The following is a 19,860-nucleotide window of genomic DNA, read 5'->3' as shown; positions in this document are numbered from 1 at the left end:
ATGTACAACATAGAGTATATAGTGCAGGGGTCAGGCGTATGTAATGTACAACATAGAGTATATAGTGCAGGGGTCAGGAGTATGTAATGTACAACATGGAGTATATAGTGCAGGGGCAGGAGTATGTAATGTACAACAGAGTATATAGTGCAAGGGTCAGGAGTATGTAATGTACAACATAAAATATATAGTGCAGGGGTCAGGAGTATGTAATGTACAACATAGAGTATATAGTGCAGGGGTCAAGAGAATGTAATGTACAACATAGAGTATATAGTGCAGTGGTCAAGAGAATGCAATGTACAACAGAGTATATTGTGTAGGGGTCAGGAGTATGTAATGTACAACATATAGTATATATTGCATAGTGTCAGGTGTATGTAATGTACAACAGAGTATATAGTGCAGGGGTCAGGATTATGTAATGTACAACAGAGTATATAGTGTAGAGGTCAGGAGTATGTAATATATCACATATAGTATATATTGCATAGTGTCAGGATTATGTAATGTACAACAGAGTATATAGTGCAGGGGTCAGTAGAATGTAATGTACAACACAGTTTATAGTGCAGTGGTCAGGAGAATGAAATGTGCAACATAGTATATAGTGCAGGAGTGAGGAGAGTGTAATGTATAACAGAGTTTATAGTGAAGGGGTCAGGAGTATGTAATGCACAACAGAGTATATAGTGAAGGGGTCAGGAGTCTGTAATGCACAACAGAGTATATAGTGAAGGGGTCAGGAGTATGTAATGCACAACAGAGTATATAGTGAAGGGGTCAGGAGTATGTAATGCACAACAGAGTATATAGTGAAGGGGTCAGGAGTATGTAATGCACAACAGAGTATATAGTGAAGGGGTCAGGAGTATGTAATGTACAACATAGAGTATATAGTGAAGGGGTGTGACATAAATGTACAGATTTGAGTAGCTGAGATGTGACCTGTAGCAATATGTAATTGTAAATTTAATTAATTCCTTGTCATTAAAGAAACATTCAGGCAGGTATTCAGAGACAGATGGTCATCAATTAGCATCTGAAGGGACAGAGCTTCCTCTGGAAGTGACACCTGGGTGCCAATAAGATTTGCCACCTTCCTGAAGTTTAAAAAAAGGAGAGCGGACGTTTTGGCTTCATGACACCAGGGGGGCGCCAATCTGTCTGGGGAGCCCTGACAAATATACACAGATCAAAAGGAGTAGATTTCATCTCTCATAAAAGCTAAAATATTAGTTGCAGGGAGATGAAAATAATTCCACCTGATGGGGCACTCTGTAGGCTACATCGGCAGTTAAAAACCGTATTGTGGCTTATGTATTATGCCAGGAAAAGGTTATATGGCACTGGCGTGTGATAGTGGAACAGTGATTGGTACTGTTGCGATCGGACTAATGCGCTGGTGTTGGAAATTTAATCCCCGACTTGGTGATTCAAACCGTTCTTGGTCCGATCGACTTTGGGCATTCCAGTACACAGAGTGTTCTGTGGGCGGGTACAGGAACACCCCCCAGAGTCAATTGGGCAAGAACTAATGTCCCGCCTACATCCATATTCCCATAAATTGAGGACCCGGGAATATGGACATTGTGATTCGTATGGAGCGGGTTCAATCGACTTACGGATTACGGACTTTTTCTAACTTGCTCCAGTCACAGAGTAAATCTTGGTAAAAGTTTTATTTCTGTTTTTTATTCCCTTTTATTTTATAGTGAATAGTCAATTGTGCGTCTTCTTGTATTTTCTGTAACTTTTTATACTTTGTACATATTTTATGCTCCGCCCACTTTTGGGAAATTAAATCTTAAACTTAATTAGTGACTTCTGGGTACTTAAGCTCTGGCTCATATCTCCAGAGAGATTAGATTGGAGAGATTAGATTGTATTGTATTGTAGTGTCTTTATATGCTCGGTCAAGTTTATTGGCAATCTGTATGAAATTGCACTGTGTGTGGGCAGATTGCGTGCAGATTGTAAAGGTAACAGATCTGCCAGATGGAGATCTGTGTGTGTGGGGTGTCCCAACAGACTGTTCTGCGGATAAACTGTTGGGTGGTGGCAGGCTACCTTTTGTGGTGTGTCTGGTGTGAGGGGGGGTGGACAGTGGAAGAGTGATTAACACCGGGGTTCTAGCTGTAGGATAGCTGGAGGGATCCTAGAATGGTGTGCGATTGCTAAGCTGCTCCTCAACCCTAATCAGTGCACCAGATTGTATATAAGATTCGTATCTGCCCATGTGTGGTCAGCCAGCTGCAGTTGAGTCTCCCTCTGGTGGTGGCCAAGAGGTAATGCGGGCTGTGAAAGTATATCACGGCTGGACTTATATACAGTTTTAGATATTCAAAGTTCAGTCCCCTTTATTCCCTCTTACCCCAAGGCAGGGCCACATGTGCGCGCCTCGGTTAGCTTTTTGCTGTGGGCGTGTCCATGTGGGTGGACCGTGACAGATTTAAGTCTGATTATAGACAAATCTTATTGGCACCCAGGTGTCACTTCCAGAGGAAGATCTGTCCCTTCAGATGCTAATTGATGGCCATCTTTCTCTGAATACCTGACTGAATATTACTTTAAATGACAAGGAATGAACTAAATTTACGATTACATATTGCTACAGGTCACATCTCAGCTACTCAATTCTGTACATTCATGTCACAAGGGGTCAGAAGAATGCAATGTACAACATAAAATATATAGTGCAGGGGTTAGGAATATGTAATGTACAACACAGAGTATATAGTGCAGGGGTCAGGAGTATGTAATGTACAACACAGAGTATATAGTGCAGGGGTCAGGAGTATGTAATGTACAACATAGAGTATATAGTGCAGGGGTCAGGAGTGTGTAATGTACAACATAGAGTACATAATGCAGGGGTCAGGAGTACGTAATGTACAACATACAGTATATAGTGCAGGGGTCAGGAATATGTAATGTACAACAGAGAGTATATAGTGCAGGGGTCAGGTGTATATAATGTACAACATAGAGTATATAGTGCAGGGGTCAGGAGTATGTAATGTACAACATAGAGTATATAGTGCAGGGGTCAGGTGTATATAATGTACAACATAGAGTATATAGTGCAGGGGTCAGGAGTATGTAATGTACAACATAGAGTATATAGTGCAGGGGTCAGGTGTATATAATGTACAACATAGAGTATATAGTGCAGGGGTCAGGAGTATGTAATGTACAACATATAGTATATATTGCATAGTGTCAGGTGTATGTAATGTACAACAGAGTATATAGTGCAGGGGTCAGGATTATGTAATGTACAACAGAGTATATAGTGTAGAGGTCAGGAGTATGTAATATATCACATATAGTATATATTGCATAGTGTCAGGATTATGTAATGTACAACAGAGTATATAGTGCAGGGGTCAGTAGAATGTAATGTACAACACAGTTTATAGTGCAGTGGTCAGGAGAATGAAATGTGCAACATAGTATATAGTGCAGGAGTGAGGAGAGTGTAATGTATAACAGAGTTTATAGTGAAGGGGTCAGGAGTATGTAATGCACAACAGAGTATATAGTGAAGGGGTCAGGAGTCTGTAATGCACAACAGAGTATATAGTGAAGGGGTCAGGAGTATGTAATGTACAACATAGAGTATATAGTGCAGGGGTCAGGATTATGTAATGTACAACACAGAGTATATAGTGCAGGGGTCAGGAGTATGTAATGTACAACATAGAGTATATAGTGCAGGGGTCAGGAGTGTGTAATGTACAACATAGAGTACATAATGCAGGGGTCAGGAGTACGTAATGTACAACATACAGTATATAGTGCAGGGGTCAGGAATATGTAATGTACAACAGAGAGTATATAGTGCAGGGGTCAGGTGTATATAATGTACAACATAGAGTATATAGTGCAGGGGTCAGGAGTATGTAATGTACAACATAGAGTATATAGTGCAGGGGTCAGGTGTATATAATGTACAACATAGAGTATATAGTGCAGGGGTCAGGAGTATGTAATGTACAACATAGAGTATATAGTGCAGGGGTCAGGTGTATATAATGTACAACATAGAGTATATAGTGCAGGGGTCAGGAGTATGTAATGTACAACATATAGTATATATTGCATAGTGTCAGGTGTATGTAATGTACAACAGAGTATATAGTGCAGGGGTCAGGATTATGTAATGTACAACAGAGTATATAGTGTAGAGGTCAGGAGTATGTAATATATCACATATAGTATATATTGCATAGTGTCAGGATTATGTAATGTACAACAGAGTATATAGTGCAGGGGTCAGTAGAATGTAATGTACAACACAGTTTATAGTGCAGTGGTCAGGAGAATGAAATGTGCAACATAGTATATAGTGCAGGAGTGAGGAGAGTGTAATGTATAACAGAGTTTATAGTGAAGGGGTCAGGAGTATGTAATGCACAACAGAGTATATAGTGAAGGGGTCAGGAGTCTGTAATGCACAACAGAGTATATAGTGAAGGGGTCAGGAGTATGTAATGCACAACAGAGTATATAGTGAAGGGGTCAGGAGTATGTAATGCACAACAGAGTATATAGTGAAGGGGTCAGGAGTATGTAATGTACAACATAGAGTATATAGTGCAGGGGTCAGGAGTATGTAATGTACAACATAGAGTATATAGTGCAGGGGTCAGGATTATGTAATGTACAACAGAGTATATAGTGCAGGGGTCAGGAGTATGTAATGTACAACATAGAGTATATAGTGCAGGGGTCAGGAGTATGTAATGTACAACATAGAGTATATAGTGCAGGGGTCAGGAGTATGTAATGTACAACATAGAGTATATAGTGCAGGGGTCAGGAGTATGTAATGTACAACAGAGTATATAGTGCAGGGGTCAAGAGTATGTAATGTACAACAGAGTATATAGTGCAGGGGTCAGGAGTATGTAATGTACAACATGGAGTATATAGTGCAGGGGTCAGGAGTATGTAATGTACAACATAGAGTATATAGTGCAGGGGTCAGGAGTATGGAATGTACAACATAGAGTATATAGCGCAGGGGTCAGGAGTAAGTAATGTACAACCTAGATTATATAGTGCAGGGGTCAGGAGGATGTAATGTACAACATAGAGTATATAGTGCAGGGGTCAGGAGTATGTAATGTACAACAGAGTATATAGTGCAGGGGTCAGGAGTATGTAATGTACAACATAGAGTATATAGTGCAGGGGTCAGGAGTATGTAATGTACAACATAGAGTATATAGTGCAGGGGTCAGGAGTATGTAATGTACAACATAGAGTATATAGTGCAGGGGTCAGGAGGATGTAATGTACAACATAGAGTATATAGTGTAGGGGTCAGGAGTATGTAATGTACAACAGAATATATAGTGCAGGGATCAGGAGTATGTAATTTACAGCATTGACTATATAGTGCAGGGGTCAGGAGTATGTAATGTACAACATAGAGTATATAGTGCAGGGGTCAGGAGTATGTAATGTACAACAGGGTATATAGTGCAGGGGTCAGGAGTATATAATGTACAATATAAATTATACAGTGTAATGGTCAGGACTCATAATATTGTTATTCAGTAATTAAAGGTTCTTAAAGAGTTGCTTGCCTCCCATCTCCTGAGACTGCACTCAGTGACTTGGGTCTGAGACACTACAGACATATCCCTCCACCCGGCACAGCCAGCAGATAACAGAGAAGGTCCCCTGGAGGAGTCAGGCACAAGGCAGGAGACCCCAGTCACATGTCCTGGGTGCCTACATTATGCAATGCTTAGAGTAAAAATCCACATTTTTCTGCCAGCTGAACCCCAGAACCTCCATAAATCCAGTCTAGATACATAAATTGTGTCTGCAGCACAGAGAAGGAAGATTATCCGAGAGAAATCCAGGAATACAGGACGGGGAACACAGCTCAGGAAAGTGACCAGGGGATTACAGGCTGATATCACCCAGTCCCCGCCCTACTCTGGACCAATCAGTGAGCAGTATGGGTGGAGGAATGGATTTAGTGTTCATGACCCACCTGTGCTGATCTCTGTAGGAGTGTCCTCCTCTATAAATGTCCCCGTTATTCCATCCTCCTCCATAGACTGCTGATCATCCCTCACATACGCCTCTTCTTCTTCTGCTTTCACCTCAAATTCTATATCGATTGGATCTCCACTCTAAATCAAGGAAATGACAGAAAATATCATCTGAAGCTCACATAAAAAACTCCACACATTGTCTCTACAAGTCCATGTTCTAAATCAGCGGTTCTCAACCTGGGGGTCGCGACCCCTTTGGGGGTCGAACGACCATTTCCCAGGGGTCGCCTAAGACCATCGGAAAACACATATTTCCGATGGTCTTAGGAACCGAGACACCGCTGCTGTCTCCGGCGATGTGTGGGCGGGATGATATGCTGCCCCTGTCACCGCCTCCTCGCCGCTGATTGGCCACCGGAACTGTAGCTCAGGATAGGCACACAGGCGGCCAATCACCGGCGAGAAGGTGGAGCTTGGAGAGGAGGAGCCGAGCGGCAGCGCGCGGGGAGATTGAAGAAGATCGAGGGAGCTGCAGGAGCGAGTGAAGAGAGAGGCCAGAGAAGGAAGACAGCTGACAGGTAAGTGCAAATTTTGCTGCTGCAGCCAGGTATGCAGGTTGTAGATGGGAGAGGGAGAGAGCGAGCCCAGGCTGGAGCAGGAGTCAGCAAGGTAAGTATCATTGGTGTCAGTGGGAGGGATAGTGCCCCATCATTTATGTCACTAATACCAACGATGGGGCACTATTCCTCCCCCCACTGACACCAACGATGGGGCACTATTCCTCCCCCTCACTGACACCAACGATGGGGCACTATTCCTCCCCCCACTGACACCAACGATGGGGCACTATTCCTCCCCCCACTGACACCAACGATGGGGCACTATTCCTCCCCCCACTGACACCAACGATGAGACAGTATTCCTCCCCTCACTGACACCAACGATGGGGCACTATTCCTCCCCCCACTGACACCAACGATGGGGCACTATTCCTCCCCCCACTGACACCAACGATGGGGCACTATTCCTCCCCCCACTGACACCAACGATGGGGCACTATTCCTCCCCCCACTGACACCAACGATGGGGCACTATTCCTCCCCCCACTGACACCAACGATGGGGCACTATTCCTCCCCCCACTGACACCAACGATGGGGCACTATTCCTCCTCCCACTGACACCAACGATGGGGCACTATTCCTCCCCCCACTGACAGCAACGATGGGGCACTATTCCTCCCCCCACTAACGCCAATGATGGGGCACTATTCCTCCCACTGATACCAATGATGGGGCACTATTCCTCCCACTGATACCAATGATGGGGCACTATTCCTCCCACTGACACCAATGATGGGGCACTATTCCTCCCACTGATACCAATGATGGGGCACTATTCCTCCCACTGACACTAATGACGGGGCACTATTCCTCCCACTCATACCAATGATGGGGCACTATTCCTCCCACTCATACCAATGATGGGGCACTATTCCTCCCACTGACACCAATGATGGGGCACTATTCCTTCCACTGACACCAATGATGGGGCACTATTCCTCCCACTGACACCAATGATGGGGCACTATTCCTCCCACTGACACCAATGATGGGGCACTATTCCTTCCACTGACACCAATGATGGGGCACTATTCCTTCCACTGACACCAATGATGGGGCACTATTCCTCCCGCTGATACTAATGATGGGGCACTATTCCTCCTACTGATACCAATGATGGGGCACTATTCCTCCTACTGATACCAATGATGGGGCACTATTCCTCCCACTGATACCAATGATGGGGCACTATTCCTCCCACTGATACTAATGATGGGGCACTATTCCTCCCACTGATACCAATGATGGGGCACTATTCCTCCCACTGACACCAATGATGGGGCACTATTCCTCCCACTGACACCAATGATGGGGCACTATTCCTCCCACTGACACCAATGATGGGGCACTATTCCTCCCACTCATACCAATGATGGGGCACTATTCCTCCCACTGATACCAATGATGGGGCACTATTCCTCCCACTGATACCAATGATGGGGCACTATTCCTCCTACTGATACCAATGATGGGGCACTATTCCTCCTACTGATACCAATGATGGGGCACTATTCCTCCCACTGATACCAATGATGGGGCACTATTCCTCCCACTGATACCAATGATGGGGCACTATTCCTCCCACTGATACTAATGATGGGGCACTATTCCTCCCACTGATACCAATGATGGGGCACTATTCCTCCCACTGACACCAATGATGGGGCACTATTCCTCCCACTGACACCAATGATGGGGCACTATTCCTCCCACTGACACCAATGATGGGGCACTATTCCTCCCACTCATACCAATGATGGGGCACTATTCCTTCCACTGACACCAATGATGGGGCACTATTCCTCCCACTGATACTAATGATGGGGCACTATTCCTCCCACTGACACCAATGATGGGGCACTATTCCTCCCACTGATACCAATGATGGGGCACTATTCCCCCCACTGATACCAATGATGGGGCACTATTCCCCCCACTGATACCAATGATGGGGCACTATTCCCCCCACTGACACCAATGATGGGACACTATTCCTCCCACTGACACCAATGATGGGACACTATTCCTCCCACTGACACCAATGATGGGACACTATTCCTCCCACTGACGCCAATGATGAGGCACTATTCCTCCCACTGACGCCAATGATTGGGCACTATTCCTCCCACTGACGCCAATGATGGAGCACTATTCCTCCCACTGACGCCAATGATGGAGCACTATTCCTCCCACTGACACCAATGATGGGGCACTATTCCTCCCACTGACACCAATGATGGGGCACTATTCCTCCCACTGACACCAATGATGGGGCACTATTCCTCCCACTGACACCAATGATGGGACACTATTCCTCCCACTGACACCAATGATGGGGCACTATTCCTCCCACTGACACCAATGATGGGGCACTATTCCTCCCACTGACATCAGTGATGGGGCGCTAGTCCTCCCACTGCAAAATTACAGTTATGAAGTAGCAACGAAAATAATTTTATGGTTGGGGGTCACCACAACATGAGGAACTGTATTAAGGGGTCGCGGCATTAGAAAGGTTGAGAACCAATGTTCTAGATGCTCCATCCCACCAACCTTGCAATGGGGAGGGATGGTGTGACCTTCCTGTGTGGAATCCCGGGAATACAGAGGACGGGGACATCTCTCTGGTGGGTTCCTGGTATTAGGTGGCTCCATCATATCCTTGTGTCCTTCTGAAAACTCCTCCATCACTCCATACTCCTCATCCTCCTCTTTATACTCTTCTTTAACATCAATATTATCATCCCCGAGGATTCCACTCTGAAAGATATAATAAAACATTCATTGTAACAAACATGCTGTGTATAAATCACAACTACCAATAATTGTCATCATCTACCTGATGATGGTGAGGGATGGTGTGACCTTCCTGTGTGGAATCCCGGGAATACAGAGGACGGGGACATCTCTCTGGTGGGTTCCCATGACTGGATCCATCTGTAGGAAACACACACACTGACTGAATCCATTGTTTCTATGTGTTTATCAGATGATGGGGGATCTAGGTGGATCCTCCGTACTGCTCTCTCCTTTACAATAAAGTCTCCTCTTACCCGGTGATGTGAGGGGCGGCTGATTGTCCATCATGACGTCCTTGTAGAGATCCTTGTGTCCTTCTAAATACTCCCACTCCTCCATGGAGAAATAGACAGTGACACCCTGACACCTTATAGGAACCTGACACACACAATGATACAGTCACCATCCAGACACATCCCTTGTCTGTTACTGGAGAATGTCCCAGAATTCCCGGCACCGCTCACCTCTCCTGTCAGCAGCTCAGTGATCTCTCTGGTGACTTCTAGAATCTTCTTCTTCTTTCTCTCTTCTATCAGGGAGGGAGGTGGAGGCAATGTGATGTCATATGATCTCCAGACTTCACAGGAGGAAAACTCTACATCTGAACACAAAGAGTCACATCAAATGATATTCCCAGAATCCTCCTCACCTCCCCATTCAGGTCTCCATTTTATTAAAGCCCCACTTCAGGCTGAGGTATAATTCCCCCCACAGGACCCCCACACTACGCAGGGTATAGGCTTGTTGCAGCATTCTGATGTCATTACATACAACGCAGGACCAACAGTCCCACTTTACATGTGAGGATACCAAGGGACCCCACATCCTAAGAGCATCAGAAAAAAGTCAGATGGAGGGACATTGGGAGGAGAAGCTGTGAGGTCAGTGTGATGTCATAGGATTCTCTGATTCTGGTTGGAGGGACATTGGGAGGAGGAGCTGTGAGGTCAGTGCGATGTCATAGGATTCTCTGACTCTGGGTGGAGGGACATTGGGAGGAGGAGCTGTGAGGTCAGTGCGACGTCATAGGATTCTCTGACTCTGGATGGAGGGACATTGGGAGGAGGAGCTGTGAGGTCAGTGCGATGTCATAGGATTCTCTGACTCTGGATGGAGGGACATTGGGGGAGGAGCTGTGAGGTCAGTGTGATGTCATAGGACATATAGACTCTGGATGGAGGGACATTTGGATGGGGAGATTTGAGGGGTCCTCTATATGAGGCTCCCGTACAAACCAAATCATTGTTCCTGGGTGCGTCCTACCTCTCCTAAACTGAAGAGTGACCTTTGACCTTTACCATCCAGAAATCTGTCCGGAATCTGTGGAAGTAAGCTGTCATGTGATCAGGTGACATGCGGAGGAACGGAGTGTAAATAGCAGACAATTGTCTCCAGAGCCCCTAATGGTGGGGATGGATTTGGCGGCGTGCTGGTGCCAAGTTTCCTCCCCCCAGGGTCACTGCAGGTGTGGAGAAAAGCTGTGTAAGAGGATATGGAGGAGAGATGAGGAGGAGATCCAGGAATCAGGAGAAAGGTCAGGGCAAGCAACAGACGAGAATATTGCTCAGCCAATGGGAGATGATCTCAGCATGACTTCCATCATGAAGGAGATGAGGGGGAGGGGAGGAAGTCACTGAAGGTGACCATAGATCCATGGAAATTCAGCTGGTTCAGCAGGGATCGCTCACATTTCCATCCATGTGTGGCCACTGCCGGATAAAAGCCACTCCCCCAGCGGCTGCAGCCAATAGCTTCAGTGCTGATCTGTGTATTCTGAGAGTGGAGGAACCCCCCATTGTCAGAATACAAGAGTGCAGCGGGGAGGATTCCCCCATCCACCTCCAATGTGTGGATGGGGGGATCGCTTCTATTTCCTTCCATGACCTTTTTGTCCACTCACCCAGACCCAGTGGTCGGAAAGGTGGTGGGGTTGGTTTGCTTCTATCCCCACTCAGCACCTTTCAAGTCCCCCCTATCCCTCCCTCTCTATCCTTTTCTTTCCAGACTCACTGCATCCGGCTGTTTTCTCCCATTTCTCTGAGGATTGCAGTGATCTATCGGCCTCCTGGACCCGTGTCCCGCTTTCTTGATGACTTCTCTGCCTGGCTACCCTACTTTCTCTCCTCTGAACTACCCACTATTATCATCAGAGATTTTAACATCCCTATTAATGTTGACAACCCGGCTACATCCCAACTCTTCAACATAACCTCATCTTTTTCCTTAATGCAGTGGACACGTCCTCTACTCACTCTGATGGGAATACATTAGACCTTGTTTTCTCCCATCTTTGCACTCCCTACAACCTCACAAACACCCCCTTTCCTCTCTCTGATCACAATCTCATCACCTTCACAGTCTCCTCGTCTTCAAACACCTATCCCTCCAAGCAGCAAACAATTACCCGCAGAAACCTTCACAACTTGAACCCGGCTCCTTTCCACTCTGCAACTGACCAACTCTATGACAGAATCTCTCCCCTGTCCTGCCCTGACCTGGCCACTGCTGTCTACAACAGTTCCATTTCATCCACATTAGACTCACTTGCTCCTCTAACAACACAAAGCATCAGGCCCCGACCATTACATCCGCGGGCAGACTGATGACACCAGAAATCTTAGGAGACATAGTCATGCGCTGGAGCGATTGTGGCGTAAAACCAAATCCCAGCAAGCATTCACCCGATATAAATCTGCTTTCTTCACATACAATTCCTCCCTCCATGCTGCCAAACAAGACGACTTTGTCACTCTTATTAATACCTTGTCATCCAGTCCTTGTCGTCTCTTCTCTACTTTTAACTCTCTACTTTCTCCACCTCCACCCAGTACGTCACTCACTGCTCATGAGATTGCAAATCATTTCAAAAACAAGATTGATGCAATTCATAGCGGCGTCGTCACTGCACAGACATCCATCCCACTTAGCATTCCTTATACTAAACCTCCCTCAACACTTTCCTCTTCTGACCTTCTACTACCGAAGAGGTCACTAAGGTTTTCTCAGAAGCCCATCTCACTACCTGCCCCCTGGATCCTGTCCCCTCACAACTACTACGGTCACCCTCTTCTTCCATCCTATGCTCCCTCACTCACATCTTCAATCTTTCCCTCTCTACTGGTGCCTTCCCCTCCCCTCTAAAGCATGTGCACATCACTCCCATACTTAAAAAGCCCTCACTGGACCCCACCAACCTGAACAACTTAAGACCCATCTCCCTGCTGCCATTTACCTCTAACCTCCTAGAACGCTTAGGCTACAATCACCTGAGCTCCCACCTCACCGACAACAACCTTCTTCACCCTTTACAGTCTGGCTTTCACTCACTAAACTCCACTGAAACTGCCCTACTAATACTCACTAATGATCTACACTCTGCTAAAACCAATGACCACTACTCCGTACTCATCCAAACCAATGGCCACTACTCCGTACTCATCCCAACCAATCGCCTCTACTCCGGACTCACCCCAACCAATGGCCACTACTCCATACTAATCCCAACCAATGGCCACTACTCCGTACTCATCCCAACCAATGGCTACTACTCCGTACTCATCCCAACCAATGGTCACTACTCCATACTTATCCCAACCAATGACCACTACTGCATTCTCATCCCAACCGATGGCCACTACTCCGTACTCATCCCAACCAATGGCCACTACTCCGTACTCATCCCAACCAATGGTCACTACTCCGTACTCATCCCAACCAATGGCCATTACTCCGTACTATTCCCAACCAATGACCACTACTCCGTTCTCATCCCAACCAATGGCCACTACTCCGTACTCATCCCAACCAATGGCGACTACTCCGTACTCTTACTACTTAACCTCTCTGCGGCTTTTGATACTGTTTACCATCCCCTCCTCCTCAAAAAACTCCACTCTCTTGGCCTCTGAGACTCTGCTCTCTCCTGGTTCTCCTCCTACCTATCACAGCGCTTCATCAGCATTACCTATAATGCTGCCACCTCTCCCTCACTTCCTATTTCTGTAGAGGTCCCTCAAGGCTCTGTCCTTAGACCCCTTCTCTTCTCCATCTACACCTCCTCCCTTGGTCACTTGATAAACTCCCATGGCTTTAAGTACCATCTCTGTGCTGATGACACACAAATCTATCTTTCTACCCCTCACCTCACCCCTTCAGTCACCTCCTCACCTCACCCCTTCAGTCTCCTCCTCACCTCACCCCTTCAGTCTCCTCCTCACCTCGCCCCTTCAGTCTCCTCTCGCATTACTAACCTACTAAGTGACATATCAGCATGGATGTCACTCCACTTCCACAAACTCAATCTTTCCAAAACTGAGCTCTTAGTATTCCCCCCAGCCCGTGCCCCCTCCCCTGACTTCTCCATCAAGATCAATAATACACCCATCAGTCCCTCCCCTCATGTCAGGGTACTAGGTGTAATCCTAGACTCCCATGTGTCCTTTCAGCCCCAGATCCAATCACTGTCCAAATCTTGTAGACTTCACCTCCGCAACATCTCCAAGATACGCCCGTTCCTAACCTCGGAAACCACTAAGCAACTTATTCACTCCCTTGTTATATCTCACCTTGACTATTGTAACTCCCTCCTCATTGGCCGACCTCATCGCAGGCTATCCCCTCTTCAGTCTATCATGAATGCTGCTGCCAGACTCATCCACCTTACTAACCGTTCTGTATCTGCCACCCCTCTCTGCCAATCCCTCCACTGGCCTCCATTCAGTGTCCTCCACCCCTCTCTGCCAATACCTCCACTGGCCTCCATTCAGTGTCCTCCACCCCTCTCTGCCAATCCCTCCACTGGCCTCCACTCAATGTTCTCCAGCCCTCTCTGCCAATCCCTCCAGTGGCCTCCATTCAGTGTCCTCCACCCCTCTCTGCCAATCCCTCCACTGGCTTCCAGTTGCCCAATGGATAAAATTAAAAACATTAACAATAACATATAAAGCCATTTATAACTCTGCCCCAAATTACATCACCAATCTTGTCTCTAAATATCACCCAAACCGTACTCTCCTCTCCTCGCTCTCCTCTCCTGCTAGAGAGCAGACCTTCTGCTCTCTAGCTCCCTTGTCTCCTCTTCCCATGCTCATCTCCAGGACTTCTCCCATCCTCTGGAACTCTCTACCCCAATTTATCAGACTATCGCCTACTCTGCTCACTTTTAGGTGATGTCTAAAAATCTATCGTTTCAGGGAAGCCTATCCTGCCCTCAGCTAATACTGGAATCTTCTACTCCTCCTACCAGTCCATCCCCCACAGTTACTACCTTTTGTAGCACTAGCCCCTCCCTCCTAGATTGTAAGCTCCCAGGATCAGGGCCCTCCTATCCCTCTTGTATTGAACTGTATTGTTGCTGTATTGTCTCCCATTATATTGTAAAGCGCTGAGCAAACTGTTGGCGCCATAAATCCTGTATAATAATAATAATAATATTTTTTTCTCTCATCCCGCTGGCTGAACGATAAAACTGAACCATGTAGGCCAGCTTTGGGAGCAAATATATTATCATCAACTGCTCCCCCTGAAGGGGTTAATCTGGGTTCCCACACTATATATGCGTGTATCATCATCTGCTGGAGATAAAAGACGTCACAGTGACTATGGGGGAAGAGGATGGACGTGACTATGGGGGAAGAGGATGGACGTGACTATGGAGGAAGAGGACGGACATGACTATGGAGGAAGAGGATGGACATGGCTATGGAGGAAGAGGACAGACATGGCTATGGAGGAAGAGGATGGACATGACTATGGAGGAAGAGGATGGACATGATAAGGGGTTACTGGGTGTAAATAGTAAATACCATCTTATTACCTCCTCTGCTGCTACTTCCACCGATGTCTCTTTTTCTTTGTGCCACACGGAACATTGTCTTTATTTCAGGTCACTTCCTGCCTGTACCTGACATCACTTCCTGTCTGTACCTGACAGCACTTCCTGTCTGTACCGGACATCACTTCTTATCTGTCTTCCATAGAGACTTCCTGTCTGGGTAGAAGTGAGATCCCCACCTTGTGGAGCTCAGAGGAACTGCTGCCCCGAGAAGCGTCCGGTAGTGTAGATCTCATTTGCTACCATAAGTTTTTGAAGATTGAAGAAAAAAAACAAAAGAAATGTTTCTATTTTTTTTTATATTTCAAAACCTTTTGAGAAAAAATGAGATCTGCAAAATACTCCCCATGCCTCTTTTTAAATTCCTTGGGGTGTCTACTTTCCAGAAAGGGGTCATTTGGGGGGGTTTGGTGCTATCCTGGCATGTCAGGGCCTCCGAAACTGTGATAGGTAGTGAGGAAGTGTAATGAGGAAGTTACGCACCTTCAGGCTTTCAAAGTGGTCATTGGATTTCAGGCTCCTGTATGTGGCTAGGCTCCCAAAAAGTCTCACACATGTGGTACCCCCATACTTGGTAGAAGTAGCAGAATGTATTTTGGGGTGTAATTCCACATATACCCATGGCTTGTGTGAGAAACATATAATTTAAATGACAACTTTGTGTAAAAAACGTTTTTGTAATTTTCCAGAAACTTGTGGAAATAAAAAAAAATCTTCCATGGACTCAATATGCCTCTCAGCAGATAGCTTAGGGTGTCTACTTTCTGAAAAGGGGTCATTTGGGGGTGTTTGTACTCCTCTGTTATTTTATCACCTCAAGAAATGTGATGGGCAGTCAGAAAGTAAAAGCTGTAAATTCCATTATCTCTCCCATAGTTTGTAGACGATATAACTATCACACAAAGCAATCAATATACAATTATTGGGATTATTTTTAACCAAAAACATGTAGCAGAATATTTTAGTATTTTTTTATATGTTTATGACAGAAATGAGAAAATTTTATTTTTTTCAAAACTTTTTTTTTCAAACTTTTTTTTGTTTATAGCACCAAAAATAAATATTGCACAGGTGATCAAATACCACGGAAAGAAAGCTCAAAAGGACGTAAATTTCATTTATGTACCGTATTGCTTGACCGCGCAATTGTCCATTAAACTAGTGCAGTGCTGTATACCAAAAAATGGCGTAAATTGCAGTATCTATACCATAGTTTGTAGACGTTATAACTATCACACAAAGCAATCAATATACACTTACTGGGATTTTTCACTAAAAACATGGAGAATACATTTTGGGCTAAATTTATGACTAACTTTGAGTTTACTATATATTTTTTATAGCTGAAAGTAAACAATTTTGTTTTTCTTCAAAATTTTAAGTCTTTTTTTGTTTATAGCGCGAAAAATAAAAAGCGCACAGGTGATCAAATACCACCAAAAGAAAGCTCTATTTGTGTGAAAAAAGGATGTAAATTTCATTTGGGTGCAGCATTGCATGACCGCGCAATTATCAGTGGAATTAGTGCAGCACCGAATATCAAAAAGAGGCGTGGTCAGGAAGGGGGTAAATGCTTTGGAAGGCAAGGGGTTAATCATGTCCAGCAAAAAAAATATTAAAATTTCGTCATAAATTTCGTCCAGAATGTATTCTGCTCTGTGACTTTACTAAAAATAAAATCCCAATCCGTGTAAATGAATTGGTTTCTGTGAAAGTTGCAGCGTCTACAAATGGCGGGATAGATACTGGAATTGTATTTTTTTACTAGTGTGATAGATATTTTGGGCCTACAATAATTTTTACCATCATTGTGAACTTGTTTTTTTTTTTTAAAGAAATATTTATTGGGTTTTATGTCAATAAAAAAAAAGAAAACATCGTCATTTGGATGTTACAAACAGAGAGAACAGATGACATTAATGACTGGATAGACATTGCAGATGATGTACATAGAGCATTGCTGGGTTCTGCTCTCCAATGTGTGTTGGAGTGAGGAGACCGGGGATCACATCAACATCTATACATCTCCACAATACATCCTACAAATGTACAAAAGGACATAAAAGAAAGACAAAGGAATAGGAATACAGCAGAGGGCTTAAGAAGGGGGGGGGGGAGAGAAGGGAGGGATGGGTTGGAAGGAAGGGGGGAGGGGGGAGAGGAAGGGAGAAGAGGGGAGGGGGAGAAGGGAGGGCGGAAAGAAAAGAAGGGAGCTAGAAAGGAAATAAAAAGGAATCCCGATCTCTGCCGTGTGGGATTATAGAGGGATAAATAGAGACATGTATAGCCAATCCCTGCTCCTCATCCCTCCACACCCGCCCCATATACAGTCCAGGCGTGGCAGTCCCGGGAGTGCAGCTGTAGCTGTGTGAAGCCTGAATGTCCCAGTAGGAGGAGTTCTGCCCGCAGTGTGAGCTGCACTCCTGGAGGACCCTGTTCCAGTCTATGCTGCACCACCCCCAGCTTCATGATTGGCCTTCCTCTGCCTCATTGTCTGATATCAATTGTCCGTGTATTGCTACATGTTGGGGATTTCTGCTACAAATCTGAACTAGGAATAGAGAAAGGTAGAAAGGATGGCGCTCTACTTCCTGCTCTCTGTGCTTTCCATCCCCCATCAACCAATCACAATGTGTCTACAATCACCATGGAAATGATCAGATCAATAAAACGTTGGTCATAGACAGACCATCATGTGCCGATCATATACACAGACATTTGTATCACGGGAAACATACAAGAAGAAACATGTATGGAGAAAGACACGGGAAAGTCCCAATATGTGCATTCACCAATCACTCCTTCATTCCCGGTATACACACAATTCCATTGCTTCCATGTGTACACCATCAGTCACTCTTCTAGAATTGGGACATTTTATTACCACCCACCTCTTCAGTGATCCCCCACCATGCAAGTATTGTCCTCACCTCCAACTGTGGGCCTAATGAGTGCTTGGAACATTTGTCCACAAAGTATCAATAATAGACCTCCAAGTGTTTGTGAAATCTCCCACCACAAATGTACTCAGCCAATCACAGGGCAGGACTCCATTTTTATTCTTCTCCTGATATCAATGGCTGACCCGGTCCCACACTTCAGCCATGTCTTTGGGGACCTCTGATCTCCTTATGAACTGTTTCTTCCATGATGAAGATCAGCCATGGAGTATATCTGAGGTGTATATCAGGGTGTGCTTCTTCCCCACATGAGAGCTGGGATGTCCAGCAACATTCATCTAGAAGACATTTCCCGCACTCAAGGCACGAATACACCTCCAGGGTTGTGTGGGACCCCTGATGTACAGAAACATAGGACTTCAGTGAGGAACATTTCCCTCACTCAGGACAGGAATACGGCTTTTGCCCTGTGTGAGATCTCTGATGTCTGTAAAGACTGGACTTCACTGAAAAACATTTCCCACACTCAGGGCAGGAATACGGCTTCTCCCCTGTGTGAGATCTCTGATGTGTGTAAAGATGGGACTTATCTAAAAAACATTTCCCGCACTCAGGACAGGAATACGGCTTGTCCCCCGTGTGAGATCTCTGATGTTTGGAAAGACTGGACTTATCTGAAAAACATTTCCCGCACTCAGGACAGAAATACGGCTTCTCTCCTGTGTGACATCTCTTATGACTATAAAGATGGGACTTCTGTGAAAAACATTTCCCGCACTCAGGACAGGAATATGGCTTTTCCCCCGTGTGAAATCTCTGATGTGTGTGCAGACTGGACTTCAATGAATAACATTTCCCACACTCAGGACAGGAATACGGCTTTTCCCCCGTGTGAGATCTCTGATGTCTGTAAAGATGAGACTTCTCTGAAAAACATTTCCCGCACTCAGGACAAGAATACGGTTTCTCCCCCGTGTGAGATCTCTGATGGATGTAAAGAATGCGCTTCAGTGAAAAACATTTCCCACACTCGGGACAGGAATACGGCTTCTCCCCTGTGTGAGATCTCTGATGTTTGTGCAGACTGGACTTCTCTGAAAAACATTTCCCACATTCAGGACAGGAATATGGCTTCTCCCCCGTGTGAGATTTCTGATGCCTGTACAAATTAGACTTGTCTGAAAAACATTTCCCACACTCAGCACAGGAATACGGCTTCTCCCCCGTGTGAGATCTTTTATGCACATTAAGACCGGATTTAGAACAGAATCCCTTCCCGCACTCAGTACAGGAGAAGCTCTTCCCTGTTAGAAGGCCGGCCCGGTCCCGCACAGTCTGACGTTCCTCAGGATACGAGGAATACGATGGTCCATCTACACTGGGTGGTGCTGGATGGACATTGGAGGGAGCCGGGTTTTCTCCTGGACTATACTGTGTGATGTCCTCATCTTCTACTTTACAGTCTGGAGACAAAGTGAGACAATCCTCGGAGGTTTTGCTTATCTCCCGGCCATGGACTAAAATACAAAGACAAAGAGGATTACTAGACAGGAGCTGATTGGTTCCCCCAAACCAAGACTCCGCCCACATCAGGCAGCTTGGTCTCTGAGGAGCTTACAATTCCACCCTCAAGGGAACTAGGAAATGGCTCCTCTGATCTCCTACCAGGTCATTTCTTTATTCATGGAC

General features: G+C 45.6%; 1 protein-coding gene across 1 annotated transcript in view; it reads right to left on the bottom strand.

Annotated features, from left to right (window-relative positions):
* Nucleotides 1–17,166: 17,166 nt before the first annotated feature.
* LOC149462482 (uncharacterized) overlaps nt 17,167–19,860 on the bottom strand; it is a 37,593-nt gene continuing 34,899 nt past the window's right edge. The window contains exon 2 of the mRNA XM_089676828.1: nt 17,167–19,559. Coding sequence (XP_089532954.1) covers nt 18,610–19,559 — 950 coding nt within the window. The 3' untranslated portion in view covers nt 17,167–18,609. The remainder of the gene's footprint in view (nt 19,560–19,860) is intronic.

Source organism: Staurois parvus, unplaced genomic scaffold (genome assembly GCF_062004578.1).
Source record: "Staurois parvus isolate SC_StPar_1 unplaced genomic scaffold, SC_StPar_1.0 ptg000174l, whole genome shotgun sequence".
Taxonomy (NCBI): Eukaryota; Metazoa; Chordata; class Amphibia; order Anura; family Ranidae; genus Staurois; species Staurois parvus.
The sequence above is the reverse complement of the archived record's forward strand: the minus strand, read 5'-3'. Positions and strand labels throughout refer to the sequence as shown.